Below are 19,399 nucleotides of genomic sequence, written 5' to 3' on the forward strand. Positions count from 1 at the left end.
GGCCTACTCATTCCCCTCAGATATCCCTACTAAACCTCTCTCCTCATTTAAATCCTCTTCCTACATCACAAATGGATCCTGTGTCCAACTCTTGGCTGGTGATTGGAAATGACTGTGGAATCTATGGTGCACATAAGATTGGCCAGTTCTTTGCTGCACCAAACAGGAGGAATTATCAGATAAACTTTGCACCCATCTGAGTCCATGTCTGACTTGTCTGAGCCTGACAACTTGAGAGCCTATTAATTGTATCAGGTCATTATGAATGATAAGTTCATCATTGTTTGTGACACAATCTGCCCTGCTTGTATAAAGCTTGAGGCATGTAAGATAAAGGGAGGGCATGTAGGAACAGTTCATGACTTACCCTTGTTTTGCACATACTATGAGTGGCACTCCTCAGCCTGGTGCAACACGTCTCCTCTGACTTTTTCAAGTTGGTGTATATGTCCTTGACATAATGCAGGTGAAGGTAGAGGGACAGCTCGAATGTATTCCAACTGCAGGAAGTGAGCAGGTGGAGGTGTTGGAAAAGAATACCATTTTCTCTCCTCTACCTTCCTCTTGAAGTCCTTGGCAAATACATGAATAGCCTCCATGTTGAAAGGCATTCGACAGGAGCATGATAGATGGATGCAGAAGTCATTGGGAGTTATCTTGATGCGACCCAGGTTATGCCTGTTGCATGTGAGATTTTCATTGTCAGAGGGGGGTGGTGGCAATTGGTCTAGACAGCTGTAATTGGTAATATGCAGTAATCAGCAAGAAGTGTTTCTGTATCAATTGCTGATGGAATGTGAAGCCACTCAGAATTGTAGTGAGTAGAGGTATACCCAGAATTTTGTATGACCAGGTTTTCCATGATATCTGTCTTCCAAGGGGGGCTGCTTGCATCTTTGAGTGGGCTTGGACCCTGCAGACTCATTTTGTCCCTGTGAGCTTGCCTGAGCACCCCCAGATTCCGATCTGCTGTTGAGAGCCTGGTGATTCAGCTGCATCAATCCATCAAATTCCAGGTGCATTTGCTTCATGTCCTGTCAGTGCACCTCAGAACTTGCATTCACAGCTGCAATCAGCTCTGACATCCTTGCAGACATCAGTGAAAAAATCTGGCCTGTGCCACAGCCCACCATCAGAATCTAGATCAATGCATAGTAGGTACAGACACAGATTGAGAGAAGAAAGCCAAAGCTTACCTCCTGTGCATTGTGCATTGTCTCTGTCTCATGTCCTATGTTGACTTGTCACAGCTGGTTCATTTCACAGGCAGTGGCAGCTGGCAGGTTTAGGGCACCTTTGAATGTGGGAACTGTTGATTGAAATTGAGGTGCCAGAGGGAAGGTATTCTGGGCCATAATTGGTTGTTGAATGACACCTACAGAGCCATGAGCCAGAGGTCAGCCTGAAGTAGAAGCTGTCTGCTGGGGTTGGATGGGGTGTGCAGAGTCAATGGTGGGATGACAGGAACTGCCAGTGATCCTGTCTGTGGACAAAAGGTGCTGAGATAAGGGGGCAGATAGGATGTGTTGCCCCCTGGGATCATGTTGCTGAAATGACCCCATGGGGTCCTGAGGCATATGATGGTTTGATCAAGGGCCAGAATCCACTGCAGTCTGTTGGTACCAAGGTGGTCATCAAAACTGGGAACTGGGCACCTCCCCACATAATGTGAGATCAGTGATTTGACTGGTCTTTTGATTCTGTTCCATCCAGGCATCAACCATGGTGGCCAATGGAGGCAAGAGGAGGGCATGTGAGGTTGCTGGGGGGCATGGTTGTTACAGGGTCAACCTGCGAGTGTGGGAAGGCAGAGGAAACCATCGTGACCTGGTGTTTGTGTGGAGTCAAGTTGTTTGGTGGTGGCTGATGAGGATAATGGTTCATCAGCATTGGCAGATACACATTTCCCATAAGGGGTCTCAGCATTGAGGGTTGGCCTTGCAAATATTTTGTGATGTCAGGATATATGTTCAATGGACAGGAAAAACTTGTCCCCTCCATGTTACCCACAGGGAACTGCAAAAGACTATCAGTACATGTCAATGGGCATGGCCATGGCTCCTACCAAGTTGTGGGAAACATGTTGTAAATGCCCATTTGACTGAATGAGGAACAGAACACAAGCAAAACTAGTAAAGTCCAGCCACCCATGGCCCTCAGTATCTACTGCATTCCTGAATGACACAAGTTGTGTCAGCATCTCTTAGTATTCTCATAGTAAAAGGGAGATATCTTTTACCAGACCTCCTGAGATGCTGATGGTGAAATCTGTAAACCATTCAACACTGCAAGGACATGCTGATAAGCAACAAGTCCCTTGTGTTCACCCATGGCCTCGAGATGGTGAAACCAATTTTGTACATCATCTGAAATAGTGTTGAAATATACACTTTGTACAGCCCAATTATGAAGTTCATTAGCTGGTAGGTGACTGTAGAGCATTCCCACTCACCTGCTGTGCAGATGCATGATATGGGGCATGGGCTGCCTCAGAAAACATCTTGATATCACCATAGGCCTGACAGGGGTTACAGTCATTCAAGAGAGATACTTGCCCAGCCTAGTGAGGAAGTCCATTAGTAACTGTGCAGGAGCAGATTTGTCATTCATTCACCTGCTGTGCACACCACTGATATGAGGTGAGAGGTGCCTCAGTGGCTGTCTGAACATCACTGTAGTTGGGGTGCATTGTCAAGTCTGAATTGTGGTCATTCGACATCTGCAAGGTCTGGTGAGAAAGTTCATTAGCAGACTGATGGGGGAAAGCAGTTTTCTTTCACCTGCTCTGCAGATGTCTGATACATGACATGAGGCATTTCAGTAGATATCTGAACATTACCATGGTTAGACAGCTCTGTCATGATATGCTGAGGAGGGATAGTACAGCCATTCAAGGCAGATACTTGCGAAGCATAATGACAAAGTTCATTAGTGGCCAAGGGGGGGCAGAGTTGTTGTCACTCACCTGTTATGCAAACATCTGAAAAGCAGACATCTGATCATCACAGTGATCCAACTGCTCCATTGGGTCCAGAGTGATATGCCAATGAGGATTATGTTCATTTGAGACCAAAGCCTAATGGTGAAGTTCATTAGTGGCTGAGTGCAGGAAGAGTTCTTTTTGTTCACCTGTTTGTGCCAACATGGGCATCTGAACATCATGGTGAATTGACTGCTCTGTTGGGTTCTGAGTGATATGTCAATGAGGGTTGTGATCATTTGAGACCAAAGCCTAATGGCAGAGTTCATTAGTGGCCAAGTGTGGGAAGAGTTCTTTTCATATTGATGTGTTGCATGACCTTCCCAATCTTGAAACATGTTCTGGGAGGTAGAGGTCAGGCACATAGCACTGTTGACTCCAGAAATGGGAGACACACAGAGAGGTAGTCAATGAGGTTTGGATGTTCCTAGTTGTGAAAAGTTGATTAAGATGAGTAACATCAAGGGCAATGGATCTGCATTGTGACATACATCAGGTGATGGAAGGCCTTTGCTACCCAAAAGTGGCTTCTGCAGTTTGTGCTGCCACTCTCTGACTTTCCTTGCTTCAGGATTGGACTCCATTTTGACTAATGACATGGATAGTCAGAGAAATCATCATTTTATTCATGAAAAAAAAAAAAACTGTACCATTGATGTCTTCATCCTTCTCCTTCTCCTGCTTCAGCTTCTTTGAAGGTGGTGCTGCCTTAGCTTCCAAAGCCACATAGCTGCCTTCACCCTCAGTGTCTTGGTCACCATCATCTTCAGACTCGACCATCTCCTTCAATTTGGTTCCATTCTTCCTGCCTTTCAGATGTCTTTTTGCCTGTTTTAACCTTAGCTTTGACCTTGGGCTTCACTGCAGCATCTGATTCTCACTTGTGCTTCTTTGCCTTGGATAGTTTTCTTTTCATCTTTGTCTTGTTCACTGTCAAGTTGATTGACAGATGCATTATCTTCTTGTTCAGCAGAAGTGAGATCAGCATTCTCTTTTCCCTTTTCCCACTTCTTGGGATCCAGGGCAATGTGGTAACCTGCTAGGAGGTCAGCATTTTTCTTGTATATTGTAATAGTTGGGAGAGTAATGGTCTATTACTTACCAATGGTGCCAGCAACCTAAACTACCTTCCAACCCAGCTATAGTTCCTCCTGCCACCAAGCTCAGGCATGATAGTGGGCAAAGTGGTAGTGATGATTGTCTAGGGAATATGGGCATGACTGACACTTTGGAACAATAAGTAGCATACCTGATCTGACTATGGACACCCAATGTGTGTGACTCTTGAGTGACTCTGGTTGGAAAGCAGGGGCATTCAGAAGAGGGTGGGAAGGCAGAGAGTGGGCCAACTCATGGAAATTGAAGCAATTTGCCTTATGGTGCCCATATTCAATCCTTGAGTCCCAGCAAAGAAACTTATGGATTGATCCAAAAACACCTGAGGAGATGTCAACAGAAATAGTCAGAGAGTAATGGTTCATTACTTACCTCCAACTACAGATGCCCAATGCATGTGACTCTTGGGTGACTCTGGTGGCAGGATGGGAGGGATGGTATAGTGTTTATGTAAACACTGGAAGGGCTGATTTCCTGTCAATTTGTGGGAGGGAAAAAAAGAATGGGCAGCCAGGCCACTGCTCAATGAAGACTGCTCTGCATCCTGCAATGATACTTGACTGTGAACAATCATTCCACATAACCTTCATCTTCATAAGTGAGAGAGATACTGTGTGTCAACTTTCAAGGATTGGGTTAGTGCCAGGGCTGATCACACAAACCTGACAAGACTGATATCAACATTTGCTGTTGTACAAGTGTAGCACTAGCACAGGAAACATGAAGTACTAGCAGACAGTCATTCTGGGTGATACAAGTAAATGTTGAACAATTTTATGTAACCACCACACAACCAATTGGTGAGATGAAATAATGTGAGACAAACCAAAGAGTATAGCAAGAGAGTAATGACAACAACCTGCCATAATGATGTATGAGACTGGCAGGACATTCAAATTTAGAGAATAACCATGACACCCTGTTGTGAGAACATATGCTGAGGCCATAAGGGATGGGTAGGACATGACAGATCAAATATGCATATCATGCTGTGCTCTCTATTTATTCTTTGCCTTCTTCATAGAAGACATCCACCCAGATGTTGCCATGCTGGAGAAGCAGGCCTGAATCAACTTGGCCTATGGGAGCTCCAAACACAGCATTGACCACACCAATCATATCCTTTGTGATGGCTACCTCAATAGGCTTGCAATCCATGAAAGTCTGGCAAGTTATGACAGGACAGGTATAACAAGGGATGTAAATGTGCTTGTTTTTGTGCAGCTCTTTGAGCTTTGCAGCTGTCATAGGCTTCTCCTTTAAGTGAGCAGGGATATCCTTCCAGCCTACCTGATCCAGTAAACATTTGTGGAACCATGTCCTCAGACAGCCGAAGCAAAGCATATGGCCACAGTTGACCAGCCTGATATGGTGATATGATTACATAACTTCACATGTGAATTGAGTACTCATATGAATGGATGATCCATACAATTCCTGCACATGGGACACTTGACCACCCTGGCATGGATGGCAGTGAACTGCAACACCAATGCACTCAGTGATTGCATAGGTAGGTAAACTGATTTCACCTTTTCCATATGTTTATGTATCTTCCCTTCTGCAGCCTTGGCATTGGCCTCAGCTTTCTGAACAGCAACTCACATGTCCTCAGCAACTTGTTTCTCCTATGGACAGTCAGGACTTTGGCATTGGGCTGGAGGATCAGAGGTAATACTTACCTCCCAAGAACATATCACTTCCAGTTCAAAGAACTTGGTCATTTGCTCCACTTTCTGCAACAAATTGTGAGGAAAACAGTCTGCAATAGTTGCCAGTGGAATTGCAGGAGCTGGCACTGCCTTGAGTGCTGGCTGATGTTTACATGGGGAATGCCTGGGAGTTTGGATAAAAGATCAGATAGTGGGCATTGGAGCAAGAGGTTTGGGATACTATTGACAGTAAGTCATACTCAATGGTGGTGCCATACTTATAGGCTGAGCAAATAACCTTTCAAGTTTTTCTTGATAGTGGTGTAAGTTAGGTAAAAAGCGATGCTAGGGAGTGCAGGGGACTCCTAGGGCTTGATAGGAACAGGTCTAGTTTGACCCAGAGGGGTTCTGAGCTTGGAGTGGTGAAAAGAGGTGAAGGAGTGACAGGAGTTGGTCAAAATGAATGGAGTGGGGAAATGAGTGAGTAAAGGCATCTGGAGGTCATCTGGGAGTGCCTCAAAAAGGGCTTGTCACATTCTTTCATTTGCTGTCTTTGATTTCACTGTCTCACTGTCTGGTTCTTCCTCTTTTTTTATTTGTGTACTCTATATCTACACTAGTGCGCAAAAATGCTGACTAAGCTACCAAAAATGCGCCACACAGGTAGGCTAAGTATCACTAATGTAAATCAAAGCAAAAATACAGTAGAAAAGATAAAATAACTAAATCCCCTTAGTAGGGAGTACCTATTCCCTACAGTGGCAACAATGGAGCTACAGCACAGAGCCTGCTTTCAATTCCTTCATAAAAATTATTGGGTCTCCATTTGTGTCACCATCCCTGACATGCAGTCATTGTCTTGTCATTGCTTGATCATTGCTGAATATCTGGTGCTTCCAATATTAGCCTGCTGGCCTGTCCTAGTTTCATGACTCACACATTGTGCTGGTTGTGATATTGCTCAACACAAAGGATCAACAAGTCTTGTGATACATGTACCATTTCAACTCTTCACAGATTCACATCTGTAGGAAGAGGAATTTAAGAGAGAGCTTGAGAGGATGACAAGATCTGGGGGGGAGAGAGTAGGCCAACAGGGGCTTCTATAGCCTGGGACTGGATACTGGTAGTCATCTGAAGGCTTCTATGGCTGTCTTGGTGCAGGGAATGACCTGCTTGAGCTTGTCTCTTGTCTATGGTAACTCATCTATTATTTTTAAAGAAAAAAAAGCTGTGCACAAGTAGAACTACTGCTGACTCAGCAACCAAAAAAGCGAAATCTAAGTATAACTTGTAGAAAAAGTATCTAGGAATGAAAACCAAGTAAAACAAGGAAAATAAACTAATTCCCCTGGTAGGGAAATTACATTCCCTACAGTGACTTGCCTGTGATACATGTATCATGTCCTGGGATTCGCTTGTGCTATATGCATCTCTGCTACTTCAACTCTTCACAAAATCACATCTGTGGCACAAGTCTTTTAGGGTGCAATATGTCATATTATGTCATGCTACCTTGTGTGCATGAGGGCAGTTTGAATGGATTTCTTACAAAAAGGAGCAAGTTCCCTCAAATCACTGGCAATTTGCTAACCTTTCACAAGTATTTTCTGATGCTCTCCACTCTGTACATATGGGATAAAAGCCTGAGAGGCCATACTGATACTGTGAACTGTCTAGCATTCTCATCACAGGTCAGTTACCTTGCAAGTGGTAGTGACGACCATTTGCTGATGGTGTGGCATGTCAGTAGTGGAGAAGTGGCATGCATCATCCACACTTCAGTCCTGATACTCTCCATTCTCTGGGATCCATGCCAGTGCTCAACTATTATTTTTGGTTGTGATAACAGAGTAGCAGCAGTGTTGAGTGAATTTTCAGGTAATGGGACATTCACTTTCTTTTTCCATGTTAATTGACATACTCAACATCAGGACCTGGACTCTGCACAGGCTGTCTTACTGGGAGTGAAGGCTCTGGTTTACTGTCTTGACTTGGACCCTTCATCAGGAAAGCTCACCCTGGGAGTAGGGCCAGAGATTCATATCACCAAACCCATTGCTCATAGTACACTTTACCTTGTCTTTTGATTGTTGTACATTCTAACCTCTACATTGAATTTGTTGGCCATTGCCTTAGGATGATATGTGACATTTGATATCTTCCCAATGCTGCCTGAACTGTGGCCAGTTTCAGGATCTGACAATGCTGATGATGAATGCTCAGTCCACACTTGTTCTCTACACTTCCTGATGGGTGGGAACAAAGTCATTGCCTCTTACCTCAATCATGGCATAGTGTAAGTATCACAGAATTTGTTGAAAGGTCCTTCATCTACATTCACCTAGTTGCTGGGACATCGAAACCCATGCCAAGCTGTGGCAAATCAAACCAGGCCATACTCATCATCACATGTATGTTGGCTTTAGCTTAACCTCTCTTCACCCCATAATATTAACATGATATAGCAGGTTTTCTGCTTTGTCTCCAGACCAGCAGGGACTTCTTGTTTCCAATTTATCCACAGGTGCAGACCTTTACCACCTTGGCCAGTCCACCCAAATCCAGATGTATCCTCAAGCCCCAGATGTGGAGCAAAACTACCCTCTTTCCATTTCCTTTTTGCACAATGGAAATGCAATTATTTGTGGAGTAACCAAAGGTGATGTCTTTATTCATGAAACTTGGACTGCAGAGCATCAGCAGATGCTCGAGCATGATGGTAAAGTGTATGTATGCTTTATGCATGACACAACATTTATACATTGATTTACAGGGGATTTCATTCAAGTACTTTGTGTGAGTACCTAGGACCATCTCTATCACTGTGTCATTCTCATATTCTCAGACTGGCCAATACAGGCAGATGGGCTACATTGCCACTGTGACAGCAGAAATGGGTTCAAATACATATATCAAGATATGGAGCACACATCTTTGTAAGTAATATCACCTTCCCCTTCTGTTTGATAGACCACCAGTTATCTGGTAGATCCTAGCATCAGTAACTCCATTGCCAGTACCATTCTTGTATCAATGGTAAGTTGGCTACTATCACTATGAGGTACATTGTGATATATATTCCTCAGGCTTTCTTCTACTATGCAGATTTTCATGAAAAATGGAGAGTTTTTCATGTTTATGGCTCTTTTATTTTCCTTTTCCTAGCAGTTTGGAGCTATTATATCTGGCATATTGATGATGCTGCGCATTTGATTGTTTCACTTGTAAGCTCAAATTTATCATGCCATCAAACCCACTAACATTAATTTGATGAAGTGGGGCATTCTCAGCATGGCCTGGTATTTAATCCTTCAGTGGTTATGAGACTTGATGTCATCCTTGTGGGCAAAGTTTGTGGCATATTTGAGGTCCCAGCTTAAGCAGTGGCTAGTTGATTAGCATTTTGTATCCTGAATGTGTTCCTGCTTGGGCTCAATGCCTTGATGTAACATTGTTATTGTTCTCCTCTGCCTATACATCCCTTCAGCTCTGAGCTCATCTTTGCAGCTGTGCTATGAGTGTGGTGGTCATGCAGAAGATGGTCCTGAGTTGCTCAGAGGGATTGTTATACTTATCATTATAATTATAACTACATTTTGACAAGAAATGTCCCTAAAGTAAACTGAAGAGTCCAACATACAAAGGTGGGAGGGTGCATGCATCTCAATCAAAGTTCCTGCATTTAATTCATAGATAGGCCATGCTGGAAAGGGTTGGTACCTGGTTTTCACTGCCTCACTAAGGATGTATTCTTCAGGAATATAGTGGCAAAATCTGCAGCAGGCCATGCATCTTGATACTGCTTCAATGAGGGGAAGTTGTGCTGAACCTGAAGATGTGTGAGTAGGCAGTACACTGATAGACAAGTAGCACATACCATAGTTTTGATTAACATGTGTATGTCTTTGGGCTGCTCATGATATGGTTTTGACAAGTTGCAGGACTCTTGACATATCTTTTGGACATCTTTCTTATCAGCACTTCAGTGAATTTCAGGGTGGAGTGCATGACAACTTACTTGGACTGTGCAATACAAAGACTGGTCTGACTTCAAAACTTCTCTCAAACAATAACCTCCAGCCCCAGGCTTTGAAAGCTGGCCACATGGGCGAGGGACAAGTAATTGTGGTGATTTTGGCCCCACCTCGGTGACATCTAAGAGCGCCTTTAAGACTAGCACAATGGATATAGAAAATTCTCACCAAGTCCATCACCAGAATGTTTGGTAATAGAAATTGAGTAAGACAGCAATTTGATATTGTGATAGCTTAATGACATACCATGGCCATGAGTCACACAGTAGATTTCTCCATGGAATTCATGTTCCATATGCACACCTTCCCTCTGTCTGTCTCAGAAGCAGCTAGCACTCCTTGACAGCCAACATCAACTTGACAGACATACATCCTACCAATGGTTACTCTCCTCTCAACTTGCTTATGAACACAGGCCACTCCACAACATGATACACATCAACCCCATCTACAAGGTTCCAAACTAGTAGTAACCTTGTCACTGCTGACCACACAGTATTGCTTCTGAAATGGGGAATCAGCCACAGTAGACAGGTCAAATAGCAGAGACCCTACATCCTAGTAGATCACTTTGCATGCCAGTTCTCTCACCAAGGTGATATTGTCCAGGAATACCTTCAGAGTCATCAGTGTCACCTACACCATAGACATGTGGACATTAATATTACAGGTCTTTGGAATCCAAGAAGCCAGCCATGATGGACTTCTCATTGTCCAAAAAGTGGACAGTTCAGGCCAAACCCAGATGGCATGGGCTTTCCTTTGGTGGGTAGAAACTGATTTCATGAAATGGACCTGAAGTGAGCATGTAAATGACAGTGAAGTTCCATGGCATTTAACTCACATGGACAATGTAGATTGATTGCTACTGTCACAACATGGCCACCACCACAGGCCACAAAAAGCCTATGACCACTTGCCAAGGCAGAGTTCTCGATGGGATTCTCAAAGAGTAAATAGATGGATGCAAATTTGAAGGTAAATGTATTCTGAGGTGATGAAGGGGTTGTTGACTGACATACAACTGAGAAACTTACTGATATTGTGGACACCTTCCACAGCTTGAGAGTACCATCTGCACCAGCAGTCACTACCCCAAAACTTTCCAGTTGCTGGATCCACTCTACCCCAACTACAGGACACTGGTGAGTCTTTAATACCTGGTCTACCTTCTTTCTCCCAAGGTTGCAAATCAATACTCACCCATTGTCCCCTATAAGGTTATCATCACTCTGCAGACAAAACATGTAGCCATTTCTCACCACTGCTAACAATGCAATCACCATCTGATGAAAACCAGACAACATTTATTGGGTGGGAGTGGCCAGGTAAGGTGCAATATTCATTGAAATCAGCCATCTGCCTGGCACTCACTTTTCAACAAGCCAGGTTATACTTGGTGCCATGGAGTGCATTGACCATGCAGTCACAGCAGTTGCAGTGTCAGACGAGCAAAGCACAGCCACCCAGCCATGCGAGCTCATCGTCTGAAGTGACACCTTTCAAGTCACTAATATTGGGACACTGTTTCCAGTGATGTCCATTTACATCAGGCCAAATACTATGTAATACAATTGCTAGTTAGCATTACATTAATTTGGCAGCCATGTGCAAGCAATGCCTATCTCTAACTCATCAGTTAGCACTATAATACCCTGTTGAGTCTGAACAACACTCTCCAATGTGGATTGCCTGGTAATGGTAAATAACTGAAATCCTCATAACGTTACCCAGCTTTGAGCTTTGAATATAAACAAATCTTGCCTTGCTATTGGGTACCATCAAAGTAGCAAAGTGTCTTTCTAACTCATCCAGTTGCACTCCTAGTGCAAAGCTGGAGTGCAACATTGCTACAGCAAGGTTTCTCCATCCACACACTATGCCTGGGATGATTGGGTGATAGTCAGTCATTGCAGGATAGACATTTGACCTGGAGGGGGTGGCATATGACCAGAGATCTCCTGATGTTCATGCAACCCACCTATCAATGGCTGCACCCAGTCTGCTCAGATATTGGTGGAGTGAAACCCTGAAATTAGTTGCTGCTCTGTATATGACAGTGAGGTGGATGCCAGTCAAATTGTTAGTCCCATGTTGTTCAGTTTTGACAATATTAAGCAGCTGGTGACTGGCAAAATGAGTCTTTGTTGCTGAAGCAACTAGTGAATCCCCAGCCAGAAAGCCAAGTGGGGGACCATTGAGAGTCAGTTCTAGGTTGTTTGATGCAATCCCACACAGCGACTTGAGGGTATGAGTAGCAGCAGCTTATCATTGAATTTCATGAAAGAGACAAGTGATTGCCATGAAGATTTAAAAAAAGAGCCATCCAAAGACCAGGAGCACAGGTAGGCATGGATGCATAGTGTCACTGATGAAAGCAGAATTATGGACAAAGTGACAAAGCTGACCAATATATATACTTATGTGCCATATATGACATACTACCAGCTTGCTTTGTCCCATGCCAAATGATGTGAAGATGAAAACAATAGATTGTGAATAGATGCCTAGATGCTGCATCAGGAAATTAACACTTTACTAATTTTGACCTTTTTGTGACTTTTTTTTACTTTTTTGTGGCTATTGTGACTATTTGTGACTTTTTGGGAAGGAATCTACTATCTGTACTTTTTTTTTTGACCATATACAGCATTTTGAAGAATGAAAAGAAAACAGAATCTATTGAGACAACTAAGTGATGATATATCTAAGCCAAGAAGACTAGAAAATGTCTGAAAATTCAGAGATATTGAGCCATTGGTGTGATGCACACTGTCTGAGAGAAAAATCACAATATCTCTTTGGAACCTCCATCAATTTGAATGTATGTGGTATCTACTGAAAGCTATGAATTAGGGGGTTTGAACAAGACCAAAATCAGCAAGAAAAGTGCAGCCATGCCTGCAGGACATGGGTAATGATAGTAGATTCCTTCCCAAAAAGTCACATTACTCACAAAAAGTCAAAAATAGTAAAGTGTTATTTTCCTGATGTGAGATGCATGACTGACCAGACACTCAAGAGTGGATCACATGATCAGAACATGAGGCAACTTGAGAAAGTATGTGCACATGAATGAGGCATAGGGAACAGCCTGCTAAGCATGTGTGAGCAGTTGAAAGGGCCACATGCACTAAGCATCGGTAGGTGGCCAGGAGAGCAATGTTCATATGATATTTATGCGAGTTTGATGACAGAATGAGCACAGACAATGAATTCAAAGATGAAGAGGTGAAGAGACTTGATTCCTCTACAAATTCAGCCATCTTCACCTGAGCTTGTAGTTGGCCATATCATTATTTTGTTTCACTCTACACAAGAAAGGTCACTAGTTACAATTTGACAGTCATTGGTGCAAGGATACACTAACAAACAAAGAGACTAACAAACCAACAACACCATCAGAGCTAGGGTGTTATGAGATTTCGTGAGTATTCTATTCTGCAGGGTTTCTGCTTTGTTTTGCCTACAATATCTGTTGGGTTTCTTTGTGCTTTTTCAACTCTGGTCCAACTTTCAGCATTTCTGTTTTCAACCCAACTGCTTTCCAGGCTTTGGACTTTGTGCTTCTCACCTCTAGTGAGCATTTGATGGCAGTTCTGCTTTATCATGACAATGCCATTTTTGAGTTCTCATAGGTTTGTCCTATGGTGTCTGTCTCCACAATCAGGTGGCATAGTGGTTCAAATATTGGTCTCTCAGAGAGTCAGTCCCACAGCCCTCACTGCCCTCTCCACATTGTAGCCTCAATTTCCCATGAAGGAACCATGCCCTCCCATGTCATATCAGCTTTGATATAGGTGGAATTCTCAGAGACCTTATCAGCCCTCCCTCAGGTCATGCACTGATGTGAGTTCCTCAGATTGTTGGGATTTGGTATAGGCAGTGGCCATGTTAACATGTGTGGAAGGTTGTACCTATGCAGTGCATATGCTTTCCCACCCAATTGACCTCCATGTGAAAGACCCATTTTGAGGATCCTGTTGATATATGCAAGGTAAGTGACAGCAGCTTTGATATGATTGCTTTGGTTGACTGTACTGGCATCCTTGCTCTGCAGGCAGTTCTGATTATGCACATCAATTTCTCATCAATTATCTCACCTCAGCATGGAGAGCCCCTGCAACCTGAGGTCATTCCAGCTTTCACTAGCACTCCATGCTCTTCAACAGCCATTGTATCAGAGTCCTCTGGGGAAATGGGTGAAACTGTGCCTGTGAGTCACTCTGACTCCCCTCCTTTAAGTCCCTTGAGCTCCTGTGGGGAGATGGGTAGAAGACCTGCAAGTCTCCTGAACTACCCTACTCTGAATTCATTGAGCTCTTCCAAGGAGGCTGATAGAACTGGGCATCCAAGCCTCTTGGATACAACTATGCCAAACTCATCAAACATATCCTCTGTTCCCACCAGCAACACTGAAACCAACCAAGGGCACAATATCCACAGTTTCACTGCACAGGTATCCACTTTGGGCACTGGGTGCACCCCTCTTGCAGCCAGGGATGCTCTGACTGAGAGATCACTGCCCACATCTATGACAACTGGTGGAACTGTATCTGCAACACTTCCCTCTGGCACAGCTCTGATGCTGCCCAAATCAGTCTCTGTCACAAGAATGTCCATGAAAATCTATGGTGTCAATCATCACTTTATGCTGTTCCTGTTGACTGGAAATCAGCCACTTGCAGGCCCCAATCCTGCAATGCTGGTGAATTCTGGAGATCTGTACCTGCACCAGTACCACTTGAACACCCAGATTTGGGTGAAGGAGACTAGTGGCTGGGTCATTGGTTGGTTTGTGCACCTACACTCTTTGTTGGTTGACCATTGATTGCATGTAGTCTCCCCTAATCAACTCCATTGGGTTCACAAGAAGATGTTAGTAACATACAAAGGCTGGGATAAGAGATATTTTCCAACAACCTAAAGTCATACCACATCAGTAAATCACTTTTGCTGGCCAGAGCTGTCCAGAGCTGTCCAGCACTGGACAGATTCCCTAGGACTGCCAGCACACAAAGTGGTTTACTGATGCATGTTGTATTGATGAACATGTACATATGGCCATACTGGCACAATAGTAATGGTTTTTGGAGGCTGATGAGCTGCAGGATTGTCAAGTCTATAGAAAGGAATATACTCAGACTTCAAGTTGGCTGAAGCTGAGGTGCAGTAAGGAAAAATAAACTGCTAAGTGTCCGCTTTTGGATTATGTAATGCTGTGCTCAGTGAACCACAACTAAGGTAAAGGTGATAAACTCCAACAATGGTAACAGACCTCCTTGTTTTGTCAGGATTTGTTTGCAAATCCATGTTGGCATGAAATCCATGGAAGTTTGGTTTTCTTTCCTGCACTCTGTTCCAACAGTTCCAACAGTACTTCTGTCAACTGACATGGCACTGAAATTGCAGCTGTGCACTTGCGTATCTGCAGGCTATGGCAAGATGACCAACTGTGATCCTTTTACAGGGAAAGCATGTAGAAATATCTGTAGGCTACCTCAGTAGTGAACAAACTACTGAATGTATTACTGTACCTGTAGGCTACTCCAGGATGTCAGTATAGTAGAATACTTGGAATATGAATGGACTTACCCTCAGTAGTGAACAAACTACTGAGGGAATACTAGTAGAGAATACTACAAGTATGTGCGCTTTTTGTGCTTATGTAAGCACACTAGCATCGCACCTAAGTACCAATAAACAGTGGCACTTTATGTTCCAACAAAGTGATCACTGGATTCTATGTGGCACCCTCAATATACAAGACTCATGGTGGGAATGATAAGCAGCTCAGTCTTTTGGGTGCCACCCCATCTGCCATGGTGAAGTCAAAGGTGAGGGAGTCAACAAGGGAACAACAAGAAGAACAGATTTTAGTGGAGACACTACTCCACCCTGGGCCTACAGATGCATTGATTTCTGCTCCTTATAATGACAGTGCATTTGACCTTAAATCAAAATTGATCACACTGATGATAAATTGACAGCTCTCCACATGCACAAGCCTCCTGGTGCACAGAGAGATCAAACTGTGCTTGGTGACAGTTACAAGCTTATGGGTATGCTTGCTGCTAAGTGTATACCCTCATCCTTATGTGTTCCATAGACCATGCAGCAGAGTCAGGGACCCTTGACTTGCAGGGTGTTATATCCAATCAAAACTCCTTGAAGATTTCCAAGTTGCATGCAATCCTCGATTGCTTGGAAAAACAACTATCTCTCTTCAAAAAGGACTTCCAGTATCCTGACTTGACCTTTCCCAAGGATCCCAGTTATGGACCCCCCTCCCCAGCTTGCATTCACTGGTTGGCAATGGTCTTTCAACATGGAGTTTCTCACTTGTCAAGATGAGATTGTTGTATTGGTATCCAATACAGATATCATTCAAACCTACAGTGATCAAGAGCTAGAGGAAAGAAGGACCAGTCTCATCACTAAGCTGTGAGATCAGCAAACATTTCTTGATGGCATTATAGCTGAGCAGTGGCAATGGAAAAAGGTCAAAAACAGATTGATACCTACCAGAGACCAGCCACATATCATTCAAATGGGTGTTGCAAATTTCTGGGCTGCTCTTTGCTTTGTCTCACAGTGCTTTCTCCCAGATCCCCATTTCCAGTCCCATGTAAGTCAATTTCCCATGCTGTTCATCAACATTCTAATCATCATGGCTGTCATGTTCATGTTGATGGACATCTCCTGGCAAGGTGCCAACTTTCTTCTGTGTGCTCTGCAAGACCTTGTCATGGCCACATGCATGTGCATGCTTGATGCCTTTAAACAGGCTACAGTTATCACTAAGCCCACACAGGACCTCATGAATCCTGATAAATGGCCCAAGGACATTTGTGGTGTGATGGCAGAGCTTAATCTCGACCCTCAGGCTATCCATTTCACATGCTGTCTGAAGTGCTTGTGCTGCTATGCTCCTACAATTCCATCCAAAAGTCATGACAATGAATACCCTGTTACTTGCACCTATCCTGAAATCCATGGATCTCAGCTGTGCTGTGCCACACTAACACAATCCAAGTGAGGCAAAGGCAGAGGCATCAAGCCATTCTGGCACTTCATGTACCAGCCAATGAAGTTGTGGTTTGGTTGTCTTTTGCCCTGACTGGATCTCAAAACATACCTAGCTTCCCCACCAGAGAGGACTCCTCTGCCTAAAGTGAAGGATATCTGGGATGCAGAGGTGTTCTGCTCTTTTAAAGGTCCAGACAGTCAGCCATTCTTTGCAGGCCATGATAATGAATTGCAGTTAGCATTCAGCCTCTTTGTAGACTGGTTTAACCCTCATGGCCACAAACAAAATGCAAAGGCTATCTCTGTTGGAGCAATCTACATGGTCTGCATGAATTTACCTGTACATTTCCATTATCAGGTGGAAAATGTTTACCTTGTGGGGATCATTCCAGGCCCATCAGAACTGTCGACCTCTCAGATGAACCACTTTTTACATCCCTTAGTTAATGAACTGCTTCAGTTCTGGGATCCCAGCTGTTACTTCTCCCATACAGCCACTTGTCCTGCAGGCTGCCTTGTACACTATGTGCTCATCCCACTTATATGTGATGTGCCTGCCTTAAGAAAGGTAGCCAGTTTTATGGGTCACTCTGGTCACTCCTTCTGCTCTTTCTGTTGTCTGCAAGATTCTGACATCACAAATTTTGATGTTGAAACATGGCCACATTATTCCTGAGAGGAGCATGTTAGGCTGGCAACTATGTGGTGGGATGCACCCACAGTGAGGGAATGGGAGTGACTATTCAAGGAGAATCTGGTGTGTTGGTTGGAGTTACTCTGCCTTCCCTACTAGGACATCATGAAGTACACAATTTTGGATGCAATGCATAACCTCTTCTTAGGTGACCTCAAGCGTCATTTAGTCAATATATGGAGGATGACATCGACAGCAGGCAAGACCCCCAAAGGAATGGTGCTGCATTCTACCAAAGAACAAGAACAGGAACTCCAGAATACTGCTACTGCCATCAAACTCAAATCTGCATCATGACTTCACTGGATTTGTCTTGGTTATCTCAGAGCTGTTGCCTAGGACAATGAAATACAGGTGGCTGGTGGTCCCACCAAGAAGGATTTAATCTGTGCTTTGATTGAATGGGTATGTTGGCCACTTTATTTCTTCATAGTTGAGGTATGCATTGAGAGCACAAAGCAAAAAGAGAACCCTCTTAGTTCTGTTAAACTTCCAAAGCCTTCACCAAATCTGGTGCATGATTTATCCAATTTGGATTCCATGATGACACTGATTCTTCACAAAGGAATCTTGGAAGAGATTTAGATTGACATGAACCAGACCATGTTACCTTCCTGGATGGCTCAAGCACCATGTAACCTGGGCAGTCCAAATCAGGGTTATGTAAAGGCTGATCAGTGGCAGACAGCTTGTGAGGTCAATCTAGTTATCATGTTTGTCTGGTTGTGGGGAAGGCTGGGTTCCAAGCAGGCACACAGGGCCTATTTGGCAAACTTTCTGGCTTTGGTTATGGCTGTTCACTGGGCCACAAAGCAATCTACTTCTGAACTACATATGAAGGTTGTGCAAGATAACTTCTAGCTATATCTTCACTCTCTTGTCAGGTTATTTCCCCTGTCTGTCCTCAAACCTAATCACCACCTCTCCCTTCACCTGGTTGAATGTATGCGACTTTTTGGCCCCACACATGGCTGGTGGGCATTTCCATTTGAGCCATACAATGGAATTTTAGGCAGTGCTAACACAAATGGAAAGGAGGGTGTGTAGTTGCTATCACATGTATGTATGATCTGAACCAACACTCATTGCATTTCAGGCAAGATGGAGCTGTCCTTTTTCAAGTCCTGCTGTGGTGGAAATTTGTGCACACTTGTTCAGCAGCATGACTTACTGGGTCAGGTCAGCATGCCATGTGGGAAGTACATTAGCTCCACATCACAGGGGAGCATCCTCAGCAATATTCAACCACTACAGCAATCTGCCATCAGTGGTATTGCAGTGGATGCTGGAAGAGCAGAGCAGCTGGATGATGCTTCCTACCAAGGTTTACTCAAGTGGCTCCACCTTAATTCTGGTCCTGTTAATTATTGTGTTGATCATGATGACATAGCTGGTGCTATGGTTCTCTCACAGGATGCTCATTTTGTTGACAAAATTATGATTAAGAGTGCAAGTTATACCACCAATTGTAAGGTAAACCATGACTCCCTTATCCAGTTTTATCGCATACCTGGAGAGGACTGCCAATTGGGGCAGATTCAGAACATCTTTGTTCACACTCATGCTGGCCCAAATGGAGATACCCTTGTAGAATACTTTCTATTTGTTTGACCTTTCCACCCTCTCTCCCCTGCACAAGCAGAATATGACCCCTACTTGAAGTTCCCTCTCTTGGACATTCATCTCTACCATGAGGAGCTTCTTCCAGGGCTTGTTATTGGAGCAACCAATGTAATCAGCCATGTCTCATGTTGCCCCTACAAAGGAAGTTTGCTCAAGGGAAACATCTAGGTCATTCTCTCACTCTCCAGGGTAAGTTCTCGAGCAGTCCACTTGTGTAGTTTCCACTTACAATGATGAAGGAATGAATACTGAAACCTGAACCAGTTCC

The 19,399-nt window shown here is 43.8% G+C and overlaps 6 protein-coding genes across 6 annotated transcripts; 3 read left to right on the forward strand and 3 right to left on the reverse strand.

Moving 5' to 3' along the window:
• Positions 1-3,248: 3,248 nt before the first annotated feature.
• Positions 3,249-4,493, reverse strand: F5J12DRAFT_893001 (uncharacterized protein; the record flags this gene model as incomplete). Its single annotated transcript, XM_051747621.1, has 7 exons — positions 3,249-3,308; positions 3,378-3,407; positions 3,472-3,569; positions 3,631-3,808; positions 3,862-4,016; positions 4,230-4,418; positions 4,469-4,493. The coding sequence occupies 7 exons, from the start codon at positions 4,491-4,493 to the stop codon at positions 3,249-3,251; spliced, it is 735 nt and encodes a 244-aa protein (XP_051599739.1).
• Positions 4,494-5,098: 605 nt separating this feature from the next.
• On the reverse strand, positions 5,099-5,820 carry F5J12DRAFT_783032 (uncharacterized protein; the record flags this gene model as incomplete). The annotated part of the gene is made up of 3 exons (XM_051742810.1): positions 5,099-5,386; positions 5,629-5,685; positions 5,779-5,820. 3 exons carry the CDS (start codon positions 5,818-5,820, stop codon positions 5,099-5,101), a joined length of 387 nt encoding a protein of 128 aa, XP_051599740.1.
• A 1,541-nt stretch (positions 5,821-7,361) lies between these two features.
• On the forward strand, positions 7,362-8,695 carry F5J12DRAFT_721292 (WD40-repeat-containing domain protein; the record flags this gene model as incomplete). The annotated part of the gene is made up of 7 exons (XM_051741303.1): positions 7,362-7,658; positions 7,701-7,815; positions 7,939-8,047; positions 8,097-8,162; positions 8,217-8,470; positions 8,525-8,547; positions 8,597-8,695. The coding sequence occupies 7 exons, from the start codon at positions 7,362-7,364 to the stop codon at positions 8,693-8,695; spliced, it is 963 nt and encodes a 320-aa protein (XP_051599741.1).
• A 783-nt stretch (positions 8,696-9,478) lies between these two features.
• Positions 9,479-9,880, reverse strand: F5J12DRAFT_721142 (uncharacterized protein; the record flags this gene model as incomplete). Its single annotated transcript, XM_051741291.1, has 3 exons — positions 9,479-9,580; positions 9,629-9,717; positions 9,766-9,880. Coding segments are annotated over 3 exons (306 nt in total), but the record flags the coding sequence as incomplete, so codon positions are not given.
• A 4,014-nt stretch (positions 9,881-13,894) lies between these two features.
• Positions 13,895-14,616, forward strand: F5J12DRAFT_783035 (uncharacterized protein; the record flags this gene model as incomplete). The annotated part of the gene is made up of 2 exons (XM_051742811.1): positions 13,895-14,001; positions 14,031-14,616. 2 exons carry the CDS (start codon positions 13,895-13,897, stop codon positions 14,614-14,616), a joined length of 693 nt encoding a protein of 230 aa, XP_051599743.1.
• A 2,616-nt stretch (positions 14,617-17,232) lies between these two features.
• Positions 17,233-18,555, forward strand: F5J12DRAFT_905738 (uncharacterized protein; the record flags this gene model as incomplete). The annotated part of the gene is made up of 6 exons (XM_051748703.1): positions 17,233-17,463; positions 17,494-17,535; positions 17,563-17,571; positions 17,608-17,727; positions 18,094-18,348; positions 18,370-18,555. The coding sequence occupies 6 exons, from the start codon at positions 17,233-17,235 to the stop codon at positions 18,553-18,555; spliced, it is 843 nt and encodes a 280-aa protein (XP_051599744.1).
• Positions 18,556-19,399: the final 844 nt, after the last annotated feature.

The sequence above is a fragment of the Pisolithus orientalis genome, assembly GCF_024613125.1.
Source record: "Pisolithus orientalis strain OTSU chromosome Unknown F5J12scaffold_15, whole genome shotgun sequence".
Lineage (NCBI taxonomy): Eukaryota > Fungi > Basidiomycota > Agaricomycetes > Boletales > Pisolithaceae > Pisolithus > Pisolithus orientalis.